A 25,592-nucleotide genomic window follows, 5' to 3' on the forward strand; every position below is an offset into this window, starting at 1 on the left:
TTTAAACTTTTAATTGAATATTTTAAAAGGCAAAATTCAGGTCAACATGCAACTGAACCAAGTTTTCAGAGGGATTACTACTGGGCACATGTTTGTTGTTGGCAGTACCCTTCCTTTATAAATAAATAACATTTAGATAAGATCAGAAATATGAAACCTCATAAATGCTGCTTATTTTAGCAGCCTGGAAGTGGATCAGCAGTGGGACTGGCTGTGGGAGCCCAGTCCTACTACTGAAGATTTATTTCTGCTATGTGTTCATTATAGATCAGGACCTGTCACATATGGTCGATGATGAACCCTATGATTACAAGTTTGTGAAGTGGCTGATTAAAGAAAAGGTGAATTAATGGCACTGCACCATACAGTACTTCTTAGTTTTATTGTAGTCGTACTCACACTGCAGTCATTATCCTTTAATGTTTTTTTTCCTCTTCTTATTCTGTTAATATATTTTCTGTAGAAACTGGCAACTATTCCTGTCACAGCATTTGTTGGAGATGAGTCTAAGGAGCAGTTTGAGAAATATATTCGGTTTTGCTTCATTAAGGTAAATACAGAATTGTCTGTTAAAAACCACAGAGGCAGCCCGTTTAAAATCATCCACTGATGATATGTAAGTGTTGGCTGAGGTTTTCTCTGGTGAAATACACAATATTTTGATAACGTGCCGTTGTCTTTCTCCTAACAGCAAGATAGTACTCTAGATGCAGCAGAGAACATACTGAAAAACTTGCACAAGACTTAGTGGGAGGCAGTGTCTGAAGCACAGTTCCTAGAGGAAGAACTGGCCAAAATGAAGGAACAGGATTTGACCCGAGCCAACCTTTCTGGATCCTCAGCCAGACTGTGCATACTGTACATGTAGCTTCTGGCAGCCACAAGAACATGGACTTCTGGATAAATCAGCATCAATTATTTGCTAATAATGCTCACAGAAACTTCCTGTACCAGCATTTGCATTTATAGGTCTTATATATTTTATATATTATTGTGGATTTGACATATTATTATGGTTCTCACATATTCTGTAGTGTCACATTTGCCTTCTCACCCTTGTGAGCAATTGTGAAAAGTTCAAGTCAAAGTTTATTCATAATAAAAACTACCACCCAATAATTAAACTACCCCGAGGTATATTAATTAAAACTAATTTCACCGTTGTTGGCTGCACCTTTAATTTATCCACTCATTAATCCATCAATAATCATAATAATCCAATCTAAAATACATTATTCTGAAGTGAGTCCTTGTGCATAATGAGTACCTCTGACAATATTTTGATGGCAAGATTTGTTAACAAAGTATTTCTACACTGTGGTACATACTTTACCTAAGAGATGTTAGTGTAGTAAGTTACCTCTTCCATCCGTGATTGTTACTATAACATCCAGTGGTGCAGGAAGTATTCAGATCTTTCACTTAAGTAAAATATATTGCAGTGTTAATAATAATCTATGACAAGTAAAGGTATCAATTATGCAGAACATTGGTTCTTTATCAGTGTAACATTATTATCTACTGTATGTATTATATAGTAGTGCTGGGGGCAGAGAGACACTTGGAGGGGTCCACCAGAATGCTCCTCTGGGCGGGATTTATTTAGTTCATGGTTGGCGGGATTGTTTTGGTGTGCTAGGTGTGTTCTGTGTGGTTGCCAAAGTGTGGGGGGAAAAATAAAGTGGAGAAAAAAAGCAGCTTCTGTCTCCAGCTCCTTCCTCAAGCTAGTCTGCGCTACAACATTTCTATTTTTACTGTATTGTCATGGCCACCACTCTTTGTACAATGTAATTATAATATTTTATGGCTGTAGCTAATTTTAACTATAAGCTGGGCAATTTCCAAACATCTGGGGTGATGATAAAGGGGACAGGATATACTGTACAAAATTCTGCCAGACAAATTTGTACTCGTTTTTTTTAGACTTTTCTTTAGTCTTTGCCCTTTTTGTGACATATTGAATCATTTAAACAGTTTTTAAATAAACTGACCTGACACCTTTACAGGTAAAATCACACTGCAGAGACTGGAAGCCAATTGTTTAATCTTTGGCAGCACATTGAGCTTTGTAAGCTTTAATGTCAAACTAAAGCAGGAACCCAGTAGCTGTGAAATAAATGTAGTAAAACACATAACATTTTCCTTAGACGCTTTTACTGAAAGTGAAAATACAAAAACTACAAGTACCTCAGAATTGTATTTGTGTTCAGTACGTGAGTAAATCAACTAGTCAGAGTACCTTGGTCTGGTGCCATGTAAGGCTGATATTTCCAGCCCCTAAATCATTTTTATTAGTCTAAATGCTGGGAATTGCTCATCACACTCCACTTTCCTCCTGTGTTCCTTCTGCAGAAAAGCTTTCAAGCTGTTCTGAACACTGTCTTTACAGCTGTTTGAGATCACACACGCTCTTAAAAGCTTCTACAAACACTGGCATTTGATGATTTTCTCTAGTTGCTGCTAGACAGAAAGATAGTGCAGATCCATTGTATTGTATTAATAATGTAAAGTGTTAGATTGCCATAGGGTAGCCTAATTGTATTTTCCTTTCCATCTTCACAATAGCACCACCATAGTACTTTAGATGTAATGTAGAACAGAACTTGGAGATGAGATTTTGGCTTGTGTAAGGGGCAGTCACTCAGTGAACCACTTTGGACCAGCAAGATATTAATATAAGCAGAAGAAAACACTCAGTCAATACAATGGCCCTGCAATTCAGTTCTCTTAAGGAATGCTGAAAATATTTCAGAGAGGTTTTGGTTCAACTTTACGATCAGTGTGGAGGCTGTTGTTTGTGGTTCTGTTCAACTGCACTGAGAGTTCAAACTAAACAAGGTCAGAGTGCTTTTATCCATTATGCTGCCCACAGCTGGAACCAGCGCCCATTAGAACTTTGGTCTGCCCCAACTGCAGCCTCTTTTAAAACTAAGCTAAAGAATGTTCTTTTCCCCACTGCTTTTGATTATTTACCTTAATTCCACCCAGTTTTGCACTTTATCTGCTTTTATTTTTCTTCCATTACTTGATGACCAATTGACATCACTGTGCTGTTTAGCAGACTGTATAGACACTCATGTGTCTGTTGCAACTTTATGCTGTCATGTAATTGTTGCTTTTATTTTCATTTGATGCTTTGGTTATGTCTTAACAAAATAGTAAAACGGTATTACTTTAATTTTCACCCATTAATAAAGTAGCCAAGAGTCATTTTGTTCCTGAGAACGCGGTCAATTCGCAAAGACAACAGATAACGGAACTATGTCTGCACACGCACTCCGTGAGCTACTTTTGTCCCAGCACGGACGTATTCAGTCGACGCACTTTCCGGTTTTTTCGTGGGGATTTATTTTGGTGATCCCCACCGAAGTGTAAGTGGAATTAATCTATTTTATATATATATGTCTAAGAATTTGCATGCGAAATGTCATCCAAATACATAAAAAGCTGCATGTCTAATTCCTATACCGAAGTTACTTTGATGAAATATCGCACTAAGAATGCTAAAGTCGCCCTTGGGCGACGGGCTTTCCCCCTGTAAAGTGCAGGATCTTATTGTGAAGGACGGAAGTACGGTAACATGTTTTATCATTAATGTTTACTTGGTCGAGACAGAAACAAGCTAATAATCATGGCGAATAAAACACCGTCAAAATCAGGCATGCATGGCGCTTACAGCATAGAGATAAGAGGTCCGTGAAGGGACATTATCAGCTCACGGCTAAAACTCCGGGGTTGGCATTCTTTTGTTGCCTCTAGCTAAAGCAATTCTAAAATAAATGACTCGCATGATATATAGCTAGAACGGTAAGAAGTTAAACTTGGGTTTTATACCGTTACATTAACTGGAATCGTCACACTGTCGATTGTTGTTAAATAAACATTTTAACAGAATGTTAGCTAAAATGCGTCCGTGATAGGACACAGTTACGTTAAGACATTTTAACAGAATGTTAGCTAAAATGAGTTACGTTAATCCTGGATTAGCATAATTAATAATAATTAACATAATTTTGAATGTCATCTGTCTTATGAGCTCTTGCTATCTCATTGCTGTTTTCTTTTAGTGGTGGAGTTTAGTTTATGTGTTAAAAGATGCACACCGTATGTGGCTGAGTTCTAAAGGTCCAGGTGACCTGTGTGCATGTTTGAACAGCTGTGCTCTGCTATGCTGCACTTACATGGGCACGTTATTTCAGTGGCATCAACACTGTTAGCATATAGCATATCAGTGGCATGGAAACACATTAGACAATAGAGCTGAACTGCCAGAAACTGACGACTACATTTCAATCAAAAATGTTAATACTCTTACTTTCAAACACCTTTGAAACATATAGGTCTGTAAGTCAGAAATTGCAGTGCTGACCTCTGGCGACTGATTTAAATGTCCAGCCTACAATTCACGTGTTGTTATTAAGAGTGTCATAATAAAATGCTCCAAGGGTAGGGTTCCAGGATGATCCCATTCTTTGATTAGACAGAATGAATGTACTGTAGAGAGAAACCAAAGAGTTTTCAGACCTGCGACACCACACAGTTGTTGTCGTTTAGACCTCAGCTCAGGCTGAAGTTGGGCAGAGTTAATGATGGGAACAGATCTTTCTCAGTGGTATTTTGACATGTCACAGCAGGATGGACATAATACAGTTCCATTTAGCTGCTTTGGCATTATGAATACTGACTCACTGTCACACTGTCATTGCTCACCAGAATGCTTGAATACAGCAGAGTCCTCTTTACTGTTATTAGTAACACCTGTGCTTTTCCTACTGTGACAGGTCAGAATGTCTAATGTGAAAAGGGACAGAGGTCTCACATTAGGTGAGTAGTTTATGAATATACTGGAAAAGTAGCAAACTAATCCTTTAATACAAGCAATAAGAAAATACCATTTTTTAATGTGCTGTTGATGTATTGCACAGAAAATAGAGGAGTTACACACAGCTGGAAAAAAATTGTGAAAACCACAGTAAAAACAAACAATTAAGTCTTATTCTGTCTCCTTGTTAAATTGACAGTGACAATCTGAAGGCAGTTTATTTGACATGCATTAGTGATCATATCATATTTATGTCTTATTTTTGTGTATTAATCAGTATCAGTACAGTATCCTTATAACATTTAGCATATTGCAGAGATTTTGTGTGCTTTGGTGAAGGTCCTGCCTTAACCAGTATGACTGGAGAAAAGGAAAAGTGTGTGGCTGTGTTTTTTACACAGCGGCAGCAGAATTCGACTTTGACCACAGTTGCTAGTTGTAGTCACTTATTCAGGGATGCTATGAACACGGTATGAGAGTGCTATATAGAAGAACCTTTAGCAGAATAAGTTAGTTGTAATATGATCAAATTACTAATTTCATTTGTACATAGTAATGCTTCCATGGAAATGGTAACCAAAGACTAGGGATTAACATATTTATCTACCAAGACTGTTAATAAGTTACTCTTTCCTTTTTTAAGTTTAATTTTACACCAACTCGCTGAGAGGCAGACAGGTAACAAGGGAGACAGAGAGAGGAGGAGAGACCTGTGAAAAGTGTCAGCCCTCGCACTCGATTCGTTGATGCCATGCATGCAGTGTGCTGCAAAGGACACGGTGCGCTGTGCTGTGCTGTAACCACTCGGCCACCCTGATATTCTTGGTGAAAACACAAAAATTGCTTCTGCAACAATGAGAATGAAAAAGCACTCACTTATGTCTCTGCTGAAACTAAAACTTATTTTAAAGCTAGATGTTGATGAATACTGGTTAATTTTGACAACTTATTAACAACTGCATTCCTCCTGCAACAGTATAAATTTGTAAATGTTGCTTTATGGCTGCATGATAGATTGTTTTTTTTGGATCCCTGTGTGATCTCAGTGTCATATGACAATGATTCTGCCATGTTTGCATTAGCAGTGAGATCCTTTGCATCGTACTAAGTGCTCCCTTTTCCTCGCTAAGATGAGTTAACTAATAACCACCAAGTGCTTTATTTCTGACTCAACTGATATTCAGCACTAGCTGTATAGAGCAGGAGGGCACAGAAAAGAATATCTTTCACAATGTCAAATGTTGGATTTAGTTTTTGAATCGGTCTTCCTGTCTACAGCCCATCACATGATATTCTTGCTATTGGTTAACACAACTTAACTAGGAAAAGGGAGCACTTGGTTTGATGCAAGGCATCTCCCTGTTATTGCAAACATGTCAGAATCATTGTCACATGTCACATTATGAATTAAACCGGGGCAACCGCTGTCACTTTGATACCTCTGTAACACTGTGGGCAAAGTTGGACAATCAGCAGTCCTGTTTGATGCCTTGATGATCTTTAGACAGGTGTATATTCTGCAGTGCCCTCAGGTGCTTGAGAAAAGGTATTTAATCAAAACCCTGACTGCAAAAAGAGGAATGATCTTAGAGAACAGCAACACATCATGCTGAACTGCAAAACAAAAGCATAATGGTGTTTGATCTGTGGGGAGATAAAATAACCATTTTAGCTTGTATACATTCCACTTTAAAAAAGAACAAAACGGCATGAACTGGTAGCATTTAAAATAAAGTCTGAGTCTCAACAGCCTCCTACAATTCAAATCCAGATGTTTTAGAAATGAAGGGAAAGCTGTGTATTTGAAGAAAATGCATCATGTCAGTTAATGAAAATCTAATTACAAGGTAAACCAAATGATGAAAATTAGGTGGATAAACTTATTTCATTTTTCTACATTACAAAACAGCTCAAAATGCCCAGATTCCTCCTTGTCCTTCCCTGCTCTACACAGAGCGTCGCATCTACAGTCAACCTCATTGGCTGTGCTCATTGGTTGATGTGGGGACCAAAGATGTGCACGTGACTGTCTAGGCTTCCTTGTCATCACTTTTGGCCAGGCTGCTGTCTGTAGAGTCCACACGTTGTTCCTGTAGCAGTGAGGGATGTTGTTCTGTTCAGGCTCTGTGGTGCTGGCCTGCTCTGTGGGATCTGTGGCAGTGCTGCTCTTGGTGTTGGTGTCACTCTGTTGGTCTAGGTCACCTCCCTCCAGGAAAGTCGACCAACCCTTCAGCCATTCCTCTTGCTTGTGTGTCATCTCTTCCACCTGCACAAACACAATTAAGATGAAAGATGCACATTTTTTTTAAGAAGTAGAGTCTGAGATATCTTTAAAAGACTACTCCAGTGATATAGCATCAGGGGTGTTAATGATTCAGCGATTATTGATTAATTTCCCTTTTAATTGAATCAGTTAAAATATATATTAACTGACAGTGCAGAGTATGAACATTTTATTTAAACCTTTTTTGGACAATTAGGGGCAGCACAACAATCTATAAATATAGTAATTTATACAGAAGTAAAATCCAGCTTTGGGGGAGGTCATGCAGCCTAATGATGTTACTGACACGATAAAAATATATTCTTAATTAGTGCAGGGCATTCCACCCCTTGGTATGTTTTAGCAATTTTAATGATGCTAATTTATCAATCCTGACGTGTGTCATACACCATGCAATTCACATGCCACTAATTTGTCAGTAGGGAGAATAAAGATGCATGCGAGAAATTAAAGTGACATTAATGCTTTCCATGTGCATTGTGCTCATGGCCACCATGCACACAGTGAGCGGGAGTCTCACTCAGGAGTCCTTTAGCTGCTTCAGTGCTTTCTAGCTCGCTGTCATGGCTCACCGGAACACTTGGATGGAAAGAAGTCACTGTTAATGTTTTTAGTAACACCTGTGCTGTTTCTGCTGTGGCAGAATGCTGAATACTTTGAACGGTTGATGTGAAAAAGGCTTACACTAAGAAAAGCTGTTCATATGGTCCAGGTTTCAGACACTGACCACTGAAAAGGCTCCTTTCTCTGACAGAACTGGAGAAGTAAAGAAGTCAGAGATAGATGTCAGAATGAGGCTGTGAAAAATTCCTAGTTTCCATTTATTTTACGTTGAACTTTGTGGTACTTGATCCTTTGTATAATTAAAAACAAGCATGTTAAACCAGAAAAGAACAAAATCCAGGCCCTTAAGTGTAACCTCAGTGAAACAAAAGTGAGTTCACTGCAACAAAGGTGATCACTGGTGGAATTTAAAATAAAGACTAATTGGATGAAACAATGTTGTGTCTAATGCAAGATGACTCCACACTGTAAGGAATTTCCTCAACAAGTATTTATCCGAACTTGCACTGAAACACAGGCGGGTAAATGCTTCTGACTTGGCACAAGATGATCTGTGGAAATTGGTGTTTCAGTGACAGATCTGGCAGTGTGAGGACATTGCGAGCATCGTCCAAGAAGAAAACTATTGCTCACAAAATGGCACAAAGCTGCAAGATTAAAATTTGCCAAAGAATGTAAGATGAAGCCTGATGAATATTGGCAGCACATAATTTGATCAGATGAAAGCAAAATAGATAAGTTTGGATCAGATGGGCCCAGCAGGTTTGGTGTAGACCTGGCCAGGACCACTACAGTGACTGCATAGTGGGGTGTCTCCTAACTTGATTCTAACAGAGCAGCTCTGGAGTATTTGAAAGTAAAACCCCTCCAGCAGAGAGCAGCTGAAAAGAATCGTGTGAACAATGGCAGAACATTTCTCCACAGATTTGTACAAGACTGGTATCGTCCATACCCATGAGGATCAAATCTGTGGGCATGCAGAGCAGGAAATAAACAAATACAAGAGTGGAATCTCATCCCTGAAGGGCCTCATTCTTCATGAGCTTTGGCACAAAACAAGTAACATTCTACTAAAGATTTTAAGTTAGTTAACATTTCAGTGATATGGATCAGGTGTTTACTTCTGCTGTATACTTTGAGTAATTTAGGTCAGGTCCTAGGTCAAATTAGGACACATTGTCTAGATGCTAATAAAATATTTTCTGCATCCAGTCCTCAATGCAAACTATGTACCAGCCAATTGACTTGTTCCCCAGCAGGTGTAATTATTACCAATATTAATGTCTCCACTAGGGCCTAGAACGTATTTACATGAAAGCAATGCAGCAATCATTAACATAATTAATCCCAACTGTGCTTTTCCTGCTTTAACTATCAATATTGAAAAGGTCTATTTATGTGATTAACATCTGTAGAGTCTTTGTCATCACATCCACACTTGATCCTTCAGACCACTCGAGGGAGACAAAGTACATCTTACTGAAACAAAACCTGACAATGCACATTGAATTTACTGTTCAACATTTGTCCTCCCCTTTTACACCAGTTTTGTAAAAGTTAAAACAAAAGAACGTGTGTTTAATGTCTGTTTTCTAGCATTTATATAAACAGCTCCTTTTACTCAAAAGGACGGGAAGTATGGCAGCTCCTGGCGTGGTCAGATTAACGGTGGAAGAACAAATACATCCTCTGCTACAGAAAATGAAAAAAGTTAATGCAAAAACTCCATAGATGCTATTAGTTAATTTAACATAAATATCTACAACATCTTGTGGAAAGTAGCTTGAAACCGAAATAGCTTAAACACATGATGTAACAGTTGGAAACTACCAGTAACATACAGAGTGAGAAGTGTCTTCTCTGGATGTGACATTTGAACATGAGCTACAAATTTTAGTTGCTGGATGTGACATTTGAACATGAGCTACACATTTTAGTTGCATGGTGTCTGTTTAAAAAAACAAAAAGGTGAAACTTCTTTCCTTTAAATTTTGGACATATTTCCTGTCAGGTTCAGATGTCGAGCAGGCCCACTTAGCATGATGGTACTTGGAGGGCATTCTGTGTGAGAAAGGTGTTTGTGTGCTCGGCTAATTTGGTGCAGTAGAACCCCATCTTAAAGCAATCATAGTCAACAGCGGTGTGTCTGCACTTGGACTGTTGAAGGAAGCATTATCTGATGAAATCCTTTTAATTGTAGCCTCAGAGTTAATAGTTAATGTTCCAAGCTACTTGGCATGAAATTGTGCTGTTGGTGGAATGAAGGTTCTCTGTTCTGGAAAACCAGAGAAAATGTGAGGACCGGTGTTGATGTTCACCCCCTCCCCAGCCCCAGATTAACATCTACACGCCATGGCTGTGTGAACCTCTATGCGGGCTGATGATGTCATGGAAACCTGAAGCCAGGTTTATGCATAACTGCATAAAAAATGACGCCTGTCTCCTTCTACAAAAGATCCATTTCCTTTACATATACATTTCTGCAACTGAGTCTTCTCCCCCTCTGCTCTGCTTGCAGCCTCATGGTTATAGAATATCAACGGCCAGCTTGTCTAGGCATTTCGTCCCTTGGTGTGTGGTACTTTAGCCACCCAGAAACATCCAGTTTGTTTCTAATAACCTGTTGAAGCGCTTTACTGTCATTTGAGAATAGTGAATAAAAACATTGAACTGGTTAAACTTGTTTAAATCTTGCAGCAGATGGCACAAGTCATGATTATAAATGACATTTTGAGTAAATGCATTTAGCCAGTTGTGGAACATGTTGACTGTATGTGCCTATAGCATGTAGAATATGAGCTGTCTCCGTTTCAGGTCATTTTACTACCCCAGTTGCACAGCGTCTAGCTAATTTTTGTTTTTTCTTGTCACTTTCTGTGCTACCGTAGCAGTAACTCGCACACTATGTCGAATGAAATTTTCACGTCTAGGAATATCCAGCACCGTCAATGTATAATCCTACATAGTTGTAATGTAATGTGAGAACTGGTGCTGGGAACACAGCAACTGCAGAGACAATCTGAGCAGGCTTATAAAGTAGGCTGCTGTTATCAGCCTTATTTAGTGTGCTGCTACCAGATCCCTGCTGATTAGATGTCTGTCTGCATAATGCTACCATAATTTATGTTAATTATGATTATTCTGCCAATAATCTAATGTCATCATCCTGTTATGAAGGAGGAATTAGGTTATTGTTGCCCTAAAATGAGGCCAGATGTTTGTTTTATTTTGTGTTACCGCTAGGGGGCCATGTTGATCATACAGTAGAACATAGCTGAGCAGATTGGCTTTTTCTATGACAAACAGAACTAAGTGTCTGATGTAGACAGCCGCTGGTCTTGATACTGTTACACCACTGTCACTAAATGAACATTTTGCTCTTCTGTTACCTGATGAACGTACTTCATCCTTCGGAAGGGCTTTGTGCTCAGGTTGTGTACAAAACACCTCATTTGGCTCAGGTTTATATTGACTTGTGTTGGTATGAATATTGGTACCATTATATTGGTCAAAATGATTGTCTAGATACTCTAGGAGGTGTAAAGAGCAGAGACAACCTGACTTTAAGTCTTTAGAATGGGTCAAGATATCCCACAATGCACCTTATTTGCCTTTAAGTCTTTAGAATGGGTCAAGATACACATATCCCACAATGCACCTTATTTGAATCTCTTTATGTACAGAAGGGTCTGTCATTAGACCCTGGATGCCTCCTGGTTGCCCAATAGATTTAGACCGAATCTGAGACCCATGCCTCGATAGTCCTCATGATATCACTATGACACCGTCAGGGTCATTTTTCTAACTTTTGAAAGCTCATGCCAGAATTACAGAAAATATTATTTAACTGTTTTCTTGTGATTGGTAGTACTCTTCATGAGGAGTAAACTGAACTTCACAAGTAACATTGGTGGAGCGTGTCTTTATTGATTCTCATTGCAGCACAAGTGCTGTCTGCTGCGCTTCTGTTCAGGAAACAAAGTCCAGAAAAACAAAAGCCGTTGTTTAGAGCGGAAACAGTTTTCCCACTGTAAACCATGTTACAGATGAATTAAGTCCACACTAGATAGTAATAATGGCTCAAGAGATGGCGACAGATGAATCAAAATAAAGCACTAATCACCAAAACAATTATGAAAACATTAATACTGGACTAATTCTGCAGCATTTCACATCATATGTTATATATCTATTGTGAGCGAGACAAATATGTGTGAGAATTTCAGGGGTGTACCACTGAAGCCCTGCACGATGTCCGCACTTGCACAGGCCATATGGCACTGTGTGCCCAGCTCCTTTTGCCAGCCCCTGCTCTGTGCACACGGGCTAACAGCTTGGTGGACACATAATTAATTTGCTTAGGCGTCTGCCATTTATTGTCCAACCTACATTTTGTTAATTGGACAGATGAGGTTAAAATCAAATGAATGTCTCTGGGTATGTTAAGGCTACTAATTGCACAGAATATACAAGACAGTGCTTGCTTGTGGGAAGACAGAGTCAGGGGTGATATCGTGCAGTGAATACATGTTTTCCTTGTGTGCTCAGTTGGGTTTGTCCACAGAGGACAGGAGGATACAAACATGGATTATGATGGAGAAACGTCAATTATTATCAGTTGAAAAAACAATGAAGGAGCTGCTGAGTGGAGGGATCTCCTTTCTCCAGTCAGACCTGCCTTACACCACTTGGATTCCTTGTAATGTGTCATTTCCTATGTCCTATGTTGCTTACAGCATAATGGAACCTGACATTGCACCACTTTCTCCTTTTCTCCTTTGAGTCATTTTGCCCTTGCTTCTATTAAATTCACTAAACAATAAGTTTATCTTGCAACCAAACTTAAAGATGAATATAATCAACTTAATTGACTAGTAAATGCAAATGTCATTAGGAGCCAAGTATGTGGTGTAAATCTTGATGATGTCTGGTTTTGGTATTTGGTAAACATCAAAAGATGATGATGAAAGTTGTTATCGAAATGATTAGAGAGATAGAAAATGTGTATAAAGAGAAACATAATTAGAAATCCTGAATATAAAATAGGTCTTTCATTGTATTATGTTTTCCATTTAATACAGTTCCTTCATACCGAATAATTAAAACTGGCAGTGTACTCAGATAGCAAATAATTAGCTGAGAATGAATAGAAACATTTAGAACTGTCATAAAAATGATATCATTCTCACTATGTCAGTGTAGATGCAATTTCATGTTAAGGAACTTATTAAAATCATACCAGTATGTCTTTCTGTCTAGGCAGTTTATTTTATTTATTTTTTTTGGGTTGAGGAGTTAAATTATGGGTTTAAGTGCTGAGGTATGGAGACAGTGCACTAAGGCTCAATGACAATACAAATGATTGTGCTCATTCAGGCTTTGAGGGGATGATCTAGCTAGCCAGCGCCTGCAGCAGCTGTGTGGAAGGGGTGTTCATATGGTGCCCCTCGAGCTGAGCAAAACAGGGCACGTTGTCCACGGCGGCAATCCCTGCTGTTGTTAATCACCTGCCTTCCTCCCAAACTCCCCCCGACCCCCAGCTCTTTCTTTCTGTCTTTCCCCTGCACTGATTTGCAGGCGCAGATTAATCAGAGCATGGGGGCCTTGATGAAATTTTGCTGTTATTGTTCCCAATTTTAGCAACATCTTTTATTGTCTTCATCATTCATTTACAGGAGGGAGAAGGGGGGACTGTGTCAATTATGCAAATGATGTTGCACACTTTTGCAGATTACTTCATTCGGTTGCCATTGTTTGTGAGAATTTAATTATTAAATATTATTATACTCATGTTTCCTTCAATTTTGTGAAGCTTTGTTTCAGTGTGATCTCTCCTCCAGCTGCTCATCTTTCTGCTCTGAGCCAGAGTCAGAGCAGCCTGCCTCTCCAAGGCCAAACAAACTCCCCTCAATTTAATGATTTTAAAGTTAGTACCTCACTCTCATGTGCCGGCTCAAAACTACGAGTGGAAAAAGACAGACCACATCCAGTTTAATGACCAGGAATTGAATTCAGGTTTATTCAAAATTGACATTCAATTATGTAGCACCTAATGATATTTTAATCTCCTTTCTTTAATTCCCAGGAATTGGCTTTTCAAAGGCTTTGTCTGGCAGCAACACAGACGGCCTGAATAAAGAATACAGATTGGTATTAGATCCCCGTGATGATAGGGAAATTAAAGCTTTTATAGTTCACACATTCAGAGGAAAGGCAGTGTTCCCTTTTTAGACATTTCAATCGGCGTTTCTTGAAGCCATCACTGCCATCTTTCCTCTGACGTGATAAATTGGAAATTTAAATATTGCAATACATTTTAGAAAGCATTAATCACTTTTTACAAACTCTTATTTGATAATGGTTGATTATTTTGGGGCAGTGGGAAATCTATCACGTGTGTGGGCTGATTATGAGTTGATCATGGTGATTGAGCCTTTTAAGTTTTATCATTTACTATATCAAAGCTATTTCACACAATGTTTAGGTATGTACCGTGGTAGACTTTGTATGGAAAGTCAAAACTAGTGCAACTTCGTTTGAGAAACAGAACTGTAGGTGAATCCCAGTTCCCTTATTTTTATCATTCCTCGCTCGACCCTGAAGCTGTTCTGGTCCCCCATGATGAAGGATGTCCCAGAGCTCTTACTTCTTCTCTGAGGAGTAAGGCCCTAGGAATGAGGAGGCTACCTGGAGGACCCATAACCGAAGATACGCCAGTGCATCCTTCATGGAAGTCTGTTATGGATTGACATGCCCCTTTTTTGGAAATCAGTCTGTGATTGGTTGTTTCACATGAAGGCTCGACAAAAGGACATTTCATATCAATTAAAATGTGTCTCCTTGGTTCCTCTCTCCTCGCATCTTTTCCTTGGATTGAGGGAAACATGGAGGAATTGGGATTCACCTTGTGAGTCAGAAACCTGTGGCTGCTCTTTATTCTAAATGTTGAATCACCACCTGTCCCCACAACTTACTGCTCTCACACAGCCACCAGTGCTCATGGCTCTGAAGTCCATGTGCACTGGAGCTGAAAGGACAAAGTTAATCCACAACTATAGTATTTTGCTAACCGAATAATTGTCTAATTCTATCCCATGTAGTAAACTGAATATCTTATGTCAGGGAGTACTAGCCAGACAAAATCATTTAAAATCTTATAGTCCTAATGATTATCTATATAATTGAAAAAAATACCTAGCAGATGAAAAGAACTGTTAGTTAACAACCCCAATGTGCACGGCCGAGCTAAGACAAGGACCTGGATTTTTTTAACCTCCAAAAATTATATGTAAGAGCCAAAAATTGACTCCTGTGTAAGAGTAACTCTTCAGATCACAGGGTTAATAGCATATATGCTGAGAGCAAAAACAGAATAGCAATTAACATGTTAAATGTATTTATACACATTTATAAATAGGGATGAAATAATAGCAGAGCGACTGTAATGGCAATAAAAAGAAGCCAAACTGGTTAATTTAGTACTAGATTGGTTTTAAACATTTCAATAACTTTCTCACATATATGTTGTCAAACTGGTGGTCCTCGGCCCATCTTTGCTCCTAAAGGGCTCGGCCTTGCCTGGATGCCGCTTTTATACCAAATCATGATCACAGTCACCTGCTGACATCACCTGTTTCACATGGAGTCATTTCATTGTTTTACCTCATCACTGGCCCTGAAATCCAACATCCCAACTTTTTTTGGAATGTGTTGCAGCATCAGGATTGAAGTGTTTATTTTGAACAATGAATAAGACTGATGAGGTTTCACATCAGATAATGTGCTGCTGTTTTGTGTTGAATGTAATACAGGATGATTAATCACTATTTTCAGTTTTAATTTAGATTTTACATGTGGCCCTAACTTTTTTTGATTTGGGGTTGTAGGCATGGAATAACCACCGTAACCTGTTTTTCAATAAAAGTTGAGTACAACCCTACTGTGTTATTACACTGGATCTCACCTAATGACAGCTTATATATTTTACTGTAAATTCACATGTTGTAGCCTCTCAGACCCAGTGTAATGGTAATCTAATAATCCTGTAACGTTACATGGTCAACAGTAAATCTTGCCTGTAGCCCACATTAATAATTAACATGGTCTTTTTCTCAGTTTAACGTTAGCTGGTAGATGGTGGCAGAGGAACATGGCTGATTAATTACCCAGTTACTTTTATAGTCTTGGCACTTTATGTGAACAAGTGTGGCAAGCAAACAGATTCCCACTCATATTTTCAAAACATTCAGTGAACATCATTCTAACGAGTTAACGTCCTTAGCTACGAAGCTACTAACAAGCTAACGTTAGATAGCTGATGCTGAGCTAACATGTTTGCATATTTTCTATAGGCACTAATGTTAACTTGTCTTTCACATTGCCAAGTGACTACCTTACTTAGCCTTTGCATTTTGATGTGTCTGATAAAACGGATTGCCATAGTCACGGTGTTGTTGCTGCAGCTTACAGTCACCTGTGGCAGCACGCGCCATGCATGTGTGAAGTTACACATGATAATAGGAAAGGGAATGACATTCAGCTGGACAGACCCTAATGGTAATGCACAATAAAGAGAGTAAAATAAAATTGTTCTCGAGTCCGAGTCGAGTCTCAAGTCTGTGTGTGTGACTCAAGTCCGAGTCACAAACTCGAGTCCCCATCTCTGGTGGGTACTATTTTTAACTAACTTAACAGACACCTGAAGTTATGTCAAAAAGAAAATAAATGTGGCTAATATCATTAATTTTATCACTTACGTTTTCCATATTTGTGTACAAGTTTGTAAGTTGGAGCACAAATGGACTTAGTGAGATCTCTCACTTGTAGTAAAGTGAATTAGCCATTACTTCTTTTGCCTCCTGCAGCATCACTACTGCCCCTGCCCGATAGCTTCATGTCCTGACAGAGTAATCTTATAGGATTCCTCTGACACTGTTTATCTCATGCACATGGTTTCCTCACCACAGGCCACTGGTGGAATTATACACCAGCTCCACCTTTGACTGAATGGATTTAAAGGGACAGGATGAGGTCATGATGAGACAGCCTCATGAACAGTATTGTGAAGGGAAGCGGCTGGTTCATGAAGGTTTGGGGGCTAGGCCTGAAAAACACAACCTGAGGAACACTTTCTTGCTGATTACTCGTTGACGTTTCCCCGCCTTGTGGGATACTCCTATTTCTGATGGTTGTTCCTACAGTGGGTGTATTCAGCAGCATGTCTGGCGCCACTCGTCATGTTGGCTGTGGCTGGGAGGAACAGCTGTGTGTGTTAACGAGGCCATAGTCACACAGACCAGCAAGGCGGCGGTGCTCCAACAGACCACAGCACCACTCGGGCTCCATAAGGCCTCGGGATATGTAAACAATGACTTAACGAGAATGTGTCATTACTGTAATTAACACAGCTCACGTCAAAGCGCTGTCAGCTTTCAGGAGTTTCAGGAAGGTCTTGCATTACAGTGAAAGTGCTGGCATGCAATGACCAGAGGTCCTCTACACTAACACACTATATACAGAGCATAAACACACTCAATAAAACTGTACATAGAAAGATGTGTAATTTAAACAGCAAATATAAACATCATTATCTACAGAAGTCCCAGTCTATATTTTTATTCATGGTAAAGGTGCAGCAAATGAGATTTTTTGATAACTCAAGTAAAAATGTGATAGGGTGCAGTTTCTGTCCATTATATGTATATTTTAATTTGGGAGTAGCTCAAGCTTTGTGTATTGTTAGTGCTGTGGGTCACATTAGTAGTAAGCGGAGCATTGTACTGTCATTGTAATGTCAAATTTACTCGTTATTCAGCCACGCATCTCAAGTTTACGTTATTGCTAGGAAACCAAATGGGCAGGGCAAATAGCGGTAAGGAGTGGTTTATGAGGTGAGTTTGTTTTGAGGCTCACTAGTCTCTAGCAGGTGAAAAAAAAAAGTGTTACAGTAGTTTTTATTTAAGGTTTTTTTGCTCTAAATGAAACATGAAATGTAATAACATAATTTCAGTTTTACTGGTAGATTTTCTGTTCACATTACTGAATGTTAACATCAAGTTACTTATCCAGAGCATTTCAAACTGACAGACCTGCATAAAATGTCAGTGGCCCAGTTATGTCAAGATGGAACTTTGCTTGTGAGAGCTAGCCCTCACTGGAGTCTGAGTATGTTCAGATCAAATCAAACTAGATCAGGTCTGACTTCAACCTGCGCACTTTTGTAGTGAGATGGTGATGTTAGCGAATCATGTCCCAGTGCATCACCACATCTCATGCTTAGTTTTTAAAGACTTTGTTATAGATTCATGAAATAAAGGTTATAAATTGTACTTTTGTTGCCTACAACAGTTTAACACTGTCACTTTTCTGCACTCTGTCAGTGCTAGTAACACTGTTTACCCAGGGGGTGTAGTGTGAGCAGAACATTAGCAGAGCAGCAGCTTCAGTCCTCTGTCGATGTCAACATAGGATTTGTTCAGGAGCGATACTGACTGTAGTTGATCTGCCTTTTGTCAGTACACCATCAATATATGTTATGTGCATAAAACAGAATAAAATAGAGTTGAAGTGTAAAATGTATCTGTTTCATCAGATGCATGTGAAGACAATGGTGCGACATCATTGTTAACTACAGTATGAACGAATAATTGACAGATAGTACTCTACTGATATATAAAAAGTGTATAACTGAGCTTGAAAATTAGGATTAATGATTAACATTTGTTTTTGGTAACTACTGTAACAAAATGATTTAGCATGAGTGTGTTCTCTGTTCACTTAACCCTCATTGTTGTTAATGTTCCATGTTGCATCCAAGATTTTCAAAAGGTGACCCACAATTACTTTAAGAACTGTACAGAGGTTGACCAAACTTTTATTTTGCTAGGTGCAGACAGACTTCACAACTTTGTTGAGCTGTGGAAACTGCATCTTTTTGTTAAAGTGCGTTCTTTCCACCTAGTGAAAAGGAGAAGGGGATGATGATACAGAGGTCAGTCATCAGATTCATAGTGTGTGCCTTAGACTGCTGGGCCACAAATACCTTGCAAAGAACGACTTAATTTAATCCCCAAATAGACATTGAACTGTGTATGCAGTGATCATAGAGAAAATACAACATCTGTGGAAAAGCAGATGGCAGTTTTGTGTGTAAGTGTGGTTTGAGAACGTTTTGATGCTACTGCTTCATTGTAACTCAAGGTCACCATTGGGATTTACTGTAACTGTTGCATGTTGCCTTTGTCTAGCTACAATCTTTTCAGAAGCACCTGTCAAGTTTTTGTGACATATTTTGTGTTTATTGGAGTGCCAGGTTACCTCTGCTGCACTGGTTTGGTTTGATGCCACCATTGAGGGTGACATAGCTAAAATAAGAACAAAAGTGAAAAAGCTGCAGTCTGCATGAAGAAACCTTATAAATGTAATCTCTAGGCCTTCTTGGCTCCTTTTGTGACCTTGTACTGTTATTTGGACTGGCTTTGGTTGCAGCATATTCAGTTATAGTAGTTGTTTTTGCAGGGAGGCAACATTATTAACAGTTAATCATGGAGCGCAGTTGTCAGCGGGGGTGGCTGCAGTTTTCAAAATGGCCTAATTTCTGGCAATCACAGACTAATTATCTGCATTTGCAATTGTTGTGAATTCACTTTGTGCACGGCAACTTTTAATACAGACTTTATAGTCCAGGGATGAGTTGTTGGTTTATGTGTCTGGAAGAACACCATAGGGTATAACTGCCCCATAAAGCTGTGACAAAACTGCAGAATAATTAAAAAGCTAAATTTTTAATAGAAGACTGTTTCGTGCCAGTGCTGTAATCCATTCCCTGCCATCAGGGATTGTGTAGTATGGATGAAAAACTAATTAGTACATACATCTTTTTTTTCAAATAAAAGAAATTAGTATAGTTTTACAAAATATTATCAAGGTTTTTACTAAAATGGTTTATAATCTGTTTAATAAAAAGACTCAAAACAATAACACTGCACAGGGCTAAATACTGGACAAGGCACAGGGCATTTTTACACAGTCTTTTCTACATAACTAAACGCAAAAGTAAGAGACTTTCAGCTTTATTTTTACATTTATGTGTGAGTTTATCAGACAGAGATAAAGACTGAGAAAATGCCAGAGAAGTAACAAAAATACGTATGTTTGGATCATTAAAAGCAGAATGTATTGTGGCAGTATTATACATTTACTAAAATGGCTTGGGTTGGTATTATTTGAACTAAGACTCATCAGTCAGCGACTTTTTTCCAGTAGTAGTCAGAATCTCTCAAAACTAGCAAATGTCAAAGTCAGTTTTATTTTTAGAGAAGCTTTAAAGAAATTGGACCTGCCTTATCATAAGAACGTTTTATTGGAAACGGTTGAGAAGAAACCAGAACCACACAAGGTAACGAGTACATCTAAAAAATAATATCTTCAGGTTAAAGCCAAAGTATGTGCTTTGACCTCAGTGCAAGGAGATCTGGTAACTTTTTAACATAATTTACTACAGCAGCAAAAAAGCCTGTTCAGCTTTTCCTCATTTTACTGGATCGTCACATCAGACACATCTCTAACCTAATCTAGAAGACGACGTATCGATTGGAGGTGGAGGAGGTTATTATTCAGCCAATTTTAATTCACACACACCCCGAGAGGCCGTGGGGTGATCGGAAATAGAAACGTGTTGGGTAAAATGTGTCGCCATTCTTGATGGCACATTTTAATCACTGAAATCTGTGTGTAGCTTCACTTTTGTAAAGATGTTGGAAGCAATAGTTTGACAAGAGGGTTGCTCTAACAACACTCCCAGTGAGAGAAGAGTCCTATCGGTTTGTGTAACGCTAATCAGGTCAACCTTCCACATAAAAATTGAACATGAGAAAATTAGGACATTAAATTCACTTTTCTGAACTGTATTTTGTATTTGTTACATCAGTGTATCATTAAGATGGCACCAGAATAAGAAACCATCCCTAATCTAGATTATTGAAGTTAATTACCATAACCTTGATTAGTCTCCAACAATACTGCCTCGTGCACAAGGAATTGGTGCTATAAATGTCTAATAAAATGTTTTGGAATAAATCCTTCTGCAGCTGATGTTTAAACCTAAATCAGTCTGTTGATCCAGCTCGGTTTGTTCATTTATCTTAAAATGTAGGAGAATTTCTTCAAGACAGAAATGAACACTTAATTCATAAAATTCATTCTCAGAGGTTTAACTGAAAATTCAAAGTCAAAATGACCACATTGGGATGAAAATTAGTAATGTGAAAAGTAAGTGCTGACTATAGCTATCAGACACATATCCAGTCAGGATGAATGAAAAGCCAAAAAGAGACTGAAGGTAGAATTTCAGTCTGTGCTGAAACAACGACAGCACTAAAGTTGTAGTTTCATCTCATGTATGCTACATTCAAGGGAGACCCACAGATGTTCTAAATATTGTTTCCTAAAACTGGCTCATTAAAGAAAATCAAATAAAGAGACCAAGAATGGGTCATCTTGCCAACTCCATTATGTGTACCTACAGTACAGTACACTGATGTCACTTTCCTGTCTGACTCCACCAATCTGACACGCTGCTTGTCACTGGGTACTCAAAGACCATGAGCCTAGTTTGGAGATGGACAAACTGTTATTGAAACCTTTATAAAGGCAGTGAGTGTGTGTTGCAGAGGAGTGCTGATGTCCTGAGTTCAGATAAACTGATCAGCAGCAGACAGCTGCACAGCCAAGGGGCAGGATGACCAAAACATCTGGATTAGCAAAGAGCAACACAAGAGACGTGTGAGGCAAAACAGATTTGGATTGAAATAGCAAAGCTCATACGTCAGCTGCTGGAACATTTATGTCTTATAGCACCATTTCATCATGCATTAGGTGGCTTGGATGGAGGTCAATCAGTGGTTGTAATTATAGGCTAATTTCAGTAATCTGAATTACAGATGGTATTTTATTCTGGTGCCTGTGGCTGCACCTCCAGGTGTAACGTATGCTAATGTACCATATGGATTTATCAAGATGTACGCTCTGTGTATGTGTATTCACATAAACAGGCATGCATCTTTTTTTTGTGACTATTCCCAAAGTGAAGAATAGCTGCAACTCGCCTACTGTACATAAGTGATCAGTGTAAACGGATGTGACGACCAGGAGACTGGATGTAATCCTGCCCCACTGGCCTATCACACGCAAGTTGATCCAGGCACTCTGAAGCCTTGAATAGAAGTAAACGTACCCAGATTTTCAGATTTATGGTTTTCCTTTTTTCTATTCAAAATTTTAAAGGAAATTGAAAAAAGCTTAATTATACATTGACAAATGAAAAATTCAATTTTAGAAAATTATATTGTCCAGTTTTCTATTGTTTATTTTTATATGGAAAATCAAACTATTATGCATTACATGGACCCCCCGTCTCTCTCTCTCACTCCTCATTTGCCATTAGGCTTTTAATCTCAAGGCCTGCCTACTAGCTCTTTTGTGCTTTCATCTACATGTCACAGTTTTTACTCAGTTGTCATGGAAACTATGATAATATAACTCCATTTGCTGAGGAGATAGCTAGGAAGTGGACCCTGAGTTAAATGTTTTTGTTAGATACACCTAATATTTTTTTGTTCTCTTTACATGTATGTGTACTCACACTCACAAATGAGCCATACACACACGTGTGCTAGGTTTGTGAGGATCCTCGCTGCTGACTGCACGAATTGGCCCCTAACTCTAACCTTAGACACCTCAGCTCTTCTAATCCTCACTCCAAACTTAAACCTAAAGCAGTTCTAGACCTTAAAATGAAAATGTGGAGACCAACCACCATCACATCCCAGAAAAATCTTGAAGATTCAAAAACAGCACATGTAGCCTGAGCTCTAACACACACACAGAGACACACTCACACATCATGCAAAGCAATGAATGGGGTGCTGTGTGGATATCAACGATTGATGACTCTGCAGCACTCATAGAGGCTGTGTGTCCTAGTGTCGTTTTAATTAGTGTTGAGTTACCGGGGCTTACACAGCCAGTGTTTGCTTTAGGCTTGGGGGGGCCACACAGGGGGCTGGCCTCAGTGCTACTCGTTGATGTCTCTTTTGCCCAGCACGAATTGACCTCTCTTCTTCTCTTCACTTACTTATCTCCAAACCAAGATATGTATTTGTGTTATGTAATATTTTTAGCATGTTGTCCTTATTATAAGGACAACATACAATAAGCATGATGATTTTATTGAACAGCAGAAAACATTTTTCAGCGCTTTTGTCACACCTACACTATAACCAATATTCTCATCACTTTTTTATTGTGTCTTTAACAGTGATGGAAATTTGTGAAAAGGTGTTCATTCTATTTGGCACGATGGGACCGTGGTGGACTCATTTCTGTTCACACTGCCTTTTCTTCTTCCTGTCTCTCATTTGCTTTATCTCTGCCTCGCTCTCCCTTTTCCCCTTCACATTCTTTCCTTCAGAGAAAAGATGGCTATGCATTAATGAGTCAATGCGGAGCTGTATTATGTTTAATTAGGTAGTTTATATAATGAGGTGTTCATTTCTAATGGAGGGACATGCTGTGAGCAGCACATCTGCAAGAATAACTCAGGCAATCAGCAGCATGAGGACCCATGGAACTGCAAATGAGACTTACTTACTCAGAAATGAATTATGTCTCAGTGCCTTTCCCAAAGCCCATTAATTAAATCCACTGGCATCAAGGTCTTTTTCTTAATTTCATGTACCATTAGCATAATAAACACAATTTGAGTTAGCACAATGTGATCAGTTTAATGGATGCTATTTATTTTACTTTATTATTTAAAGCTCTGGTAATGGGGGGAGAAACATAAATATATCTCTGTGGCTCCCTCTATGAAAAACTCCCGTCAGGCTCTGGCGTCGACACAGATGCTCGTTTCAGTGGCCCCATACATTTGGAGAGCCGCTGACGCTCTTATGAGACTGGAGAGTGGAAAGGTGGTACATGGCTATAATTTTAGGGCACTAGACTGAGGTTTAGTGTGAATTCACACCAGGATTCACATTCATTAAAAATGGTCTTACAGTCTACTATGTCACAAACTCCTTACTCATAATGTTTGGTGTTCTAAGCTGTACGGTATTTCAGTGTATTTTTTTCAATTAAGTGTGAAGCGAGTTTGGATTTGGAGCAATTTATACACACGGGGCATTTGAGGTGTAAGTGAAATATGTAGTGGCAGGAATCCATGCACCTTCGTTAAAACAATACAAGGGCTTAATGTATGGCAGTGAATTTGTTCTGACCTTAAAGTGACGCCCTGGAGGTGAGATATGATTAGCGTTATTGCTGGGGACAGGTACATCATTATCTCAATGTACCTCGACCATTGCCAAGTTCCATAGCCATACTCCATCCTCTGACTCGGGCACCGGCACAAGACATAATCTCCTCTCAGGAGCAGAAATGCACTTAATCATCTACTCAGGTTTCAGGCGCTGCCCCCGAGTGCTCTCTGTCTAGTAGAAGTACGACGGCTGCTCAGCAGAAATCTACAGTATTGTTTTAAGTTCCCAAATTAATTGCCTAATGGAGTAGGAGGTATAGGGTGTCCTACTTTCCTGGGACGGAGCAATAATTTAACTTGTGCCAGGTGAGGACAAGAAGAAGTTGTATTTCAGGAGAATGTATTTTTTTCTTTAGATAGACGACATCTTTTATTGCCCCAAATACTGTGGAACCCCCTCTCCCACCCTTATTGTCATTAGACAGTCTGGTGTCTTGAAAAGAGAATTACAACCAACTGTTTCTTGTTACTTATATACATGACCAGATACAAAGGTATTCTGGCAGGCAGACATTGACTTTTACACAATGCACTTCAGGGTAGTGTCACACACCAGATACAGTGTGGCTGTGTGTTACCAAGGCAACTTGGCGTGCAAAGATGTGGAGAAAGGATGGTATTTTAAAAGGCGGGATGTCTTTAAAATAGACTCTCATTTCTGGACGATCTAAATGACCAAAGTCAGCCCATTACTTTGGCGTACCTCATCGTAATGGACATTAAAGTGCAGTGATTGAAGGAGAATGGCTCCATGTGTCAAGTGTTGAGTGAAAAAACACATGACACCAAAACCTGTTAGCGTCCTCTGGAGAGACAATGCTCAGAACTCTCTCCTCCTCCTCCTCCTTCACACTCCAGACTCAGGGAGCTGTAAGGCCCAACGATTAGCCCAGGGGTTGAGCTGTGCTCCATTCCAGTTTCACTTTTTTTTGCAAAATGAGAAGTTGGAATGATGTCAAAGTCTGGTGTAATGAAAGTGAGTGTTTTTTTCTATAATAGTTCTCAGGATCGCAGCAAATTATCCAATTATCTTCTTGTTGGAAAAAAAAAACTGGAAATGCTGATGCTCAGAGTTTTTCTTTATGTGTCTGAATGTGTGTGAATTTAGATTGGCAGTTGTTTAAAAGTAAATGCCGCTTGGATGATTATATTGTTACTGGTAATAATTAGAATGCGTCTTTTTGTAATATCTGTTGACCACCGTTTCCAATGACAAAAAGAGTAATACAAGATAAAAAGTAACTGTGGAAAACTAAAGTTATAAATAAAGCTACTGCAGCTTTTGTCAACAAGGGCAAAATAAATAATAATATTAATGCAGACCACTGGTTTAAGTACAGTTGCAATGTTAAAGTCCTACTCAACAATTTGCTTCAGGGGGGAGGCTGCTGAGTGGTAAAACATACCCTCCCTTGTTCTTGTCTGATGTTCTTCCTTTCACTGCTATCCAGGTTTCTTTCCTGCTTCAAAATGTACTTCAAATGGTTTTCTTGGAGTCTTGCTGTCTGAGCTCTCAACTGGGGTTTGCCCATCACAGGAACCTTTGTGTCACGGGTTCTGCGTTGTTTCCACTTCTCTCCGCTCACTTTGGAGGTGCATTC

General features: G+C 39.1%; 2 protein-coding genes across 10 annotated transcripts in view; both read left to right on the forward strand.

The window, feature by feature from the left end:
* Positions 1-1,183, forward strand: part of LOC109965770 (kynurenine--oxoglutarate transaminase 3) — a 7,933-nt gene extending 6,750 nt beyond the window's left edge. For all 4 annotated transcript variants that reach the window (XM_020610083.1, XM_020610084.1, XM_020610082.1 and 1 more), the window contains 3 exons: positions 268-341; positions 464-550; positions 692-1,183. In XM_020610083.1, the coding sequence (XP_020465739.1) occupies positions 268-341; positions 464-550; positions 692-748 (218 nt within the window). In that variant the 3' untranslated portion in view covers positions 749-1,183. The remainder of the gene's footprint in view (positions 1-267; positions 342-463; positions 551-691) is intronic.
* A 2,111-nt stretch (positions 1,184-3,294) lies between these two features.
* Positions 3,295-25,592, forward strand: part of LOC109965756 (uncharacterized) — a 177,750-nt gene continuing 155,452 nt past the window's right edge. For 3 of the 6 annotated variants that reach the window (XM_020610048.1, XM_020610049.1, XM_020610056.1), the window contains exon 1: positions 3,295-3,371. The gene's annotated coding sequence lies outside the window, so the exon portion shown is untranslated. The other 3 variants (XM_020610051.1, XM_020610052.1, XM_020610053.1) reach the window with 3 other exon arrangements.

Source organism: Monopterus albus, unplaced genomic scaffold (genome assembly GCF_001952655.1).
Source record: "Monopterus albus unplaced genomic scaffold, M_albus_1.0 scaffold103.1, whole genome shotgun sequence".
In the NCBI taxonomy this organism is placed as follows: domain Eukaryota; kingdom Metazoa; phylum Chordata; class Actinopteri; order Synbranchiformes; family Synbranchidae; genus Monopterus; species Monopterus albus.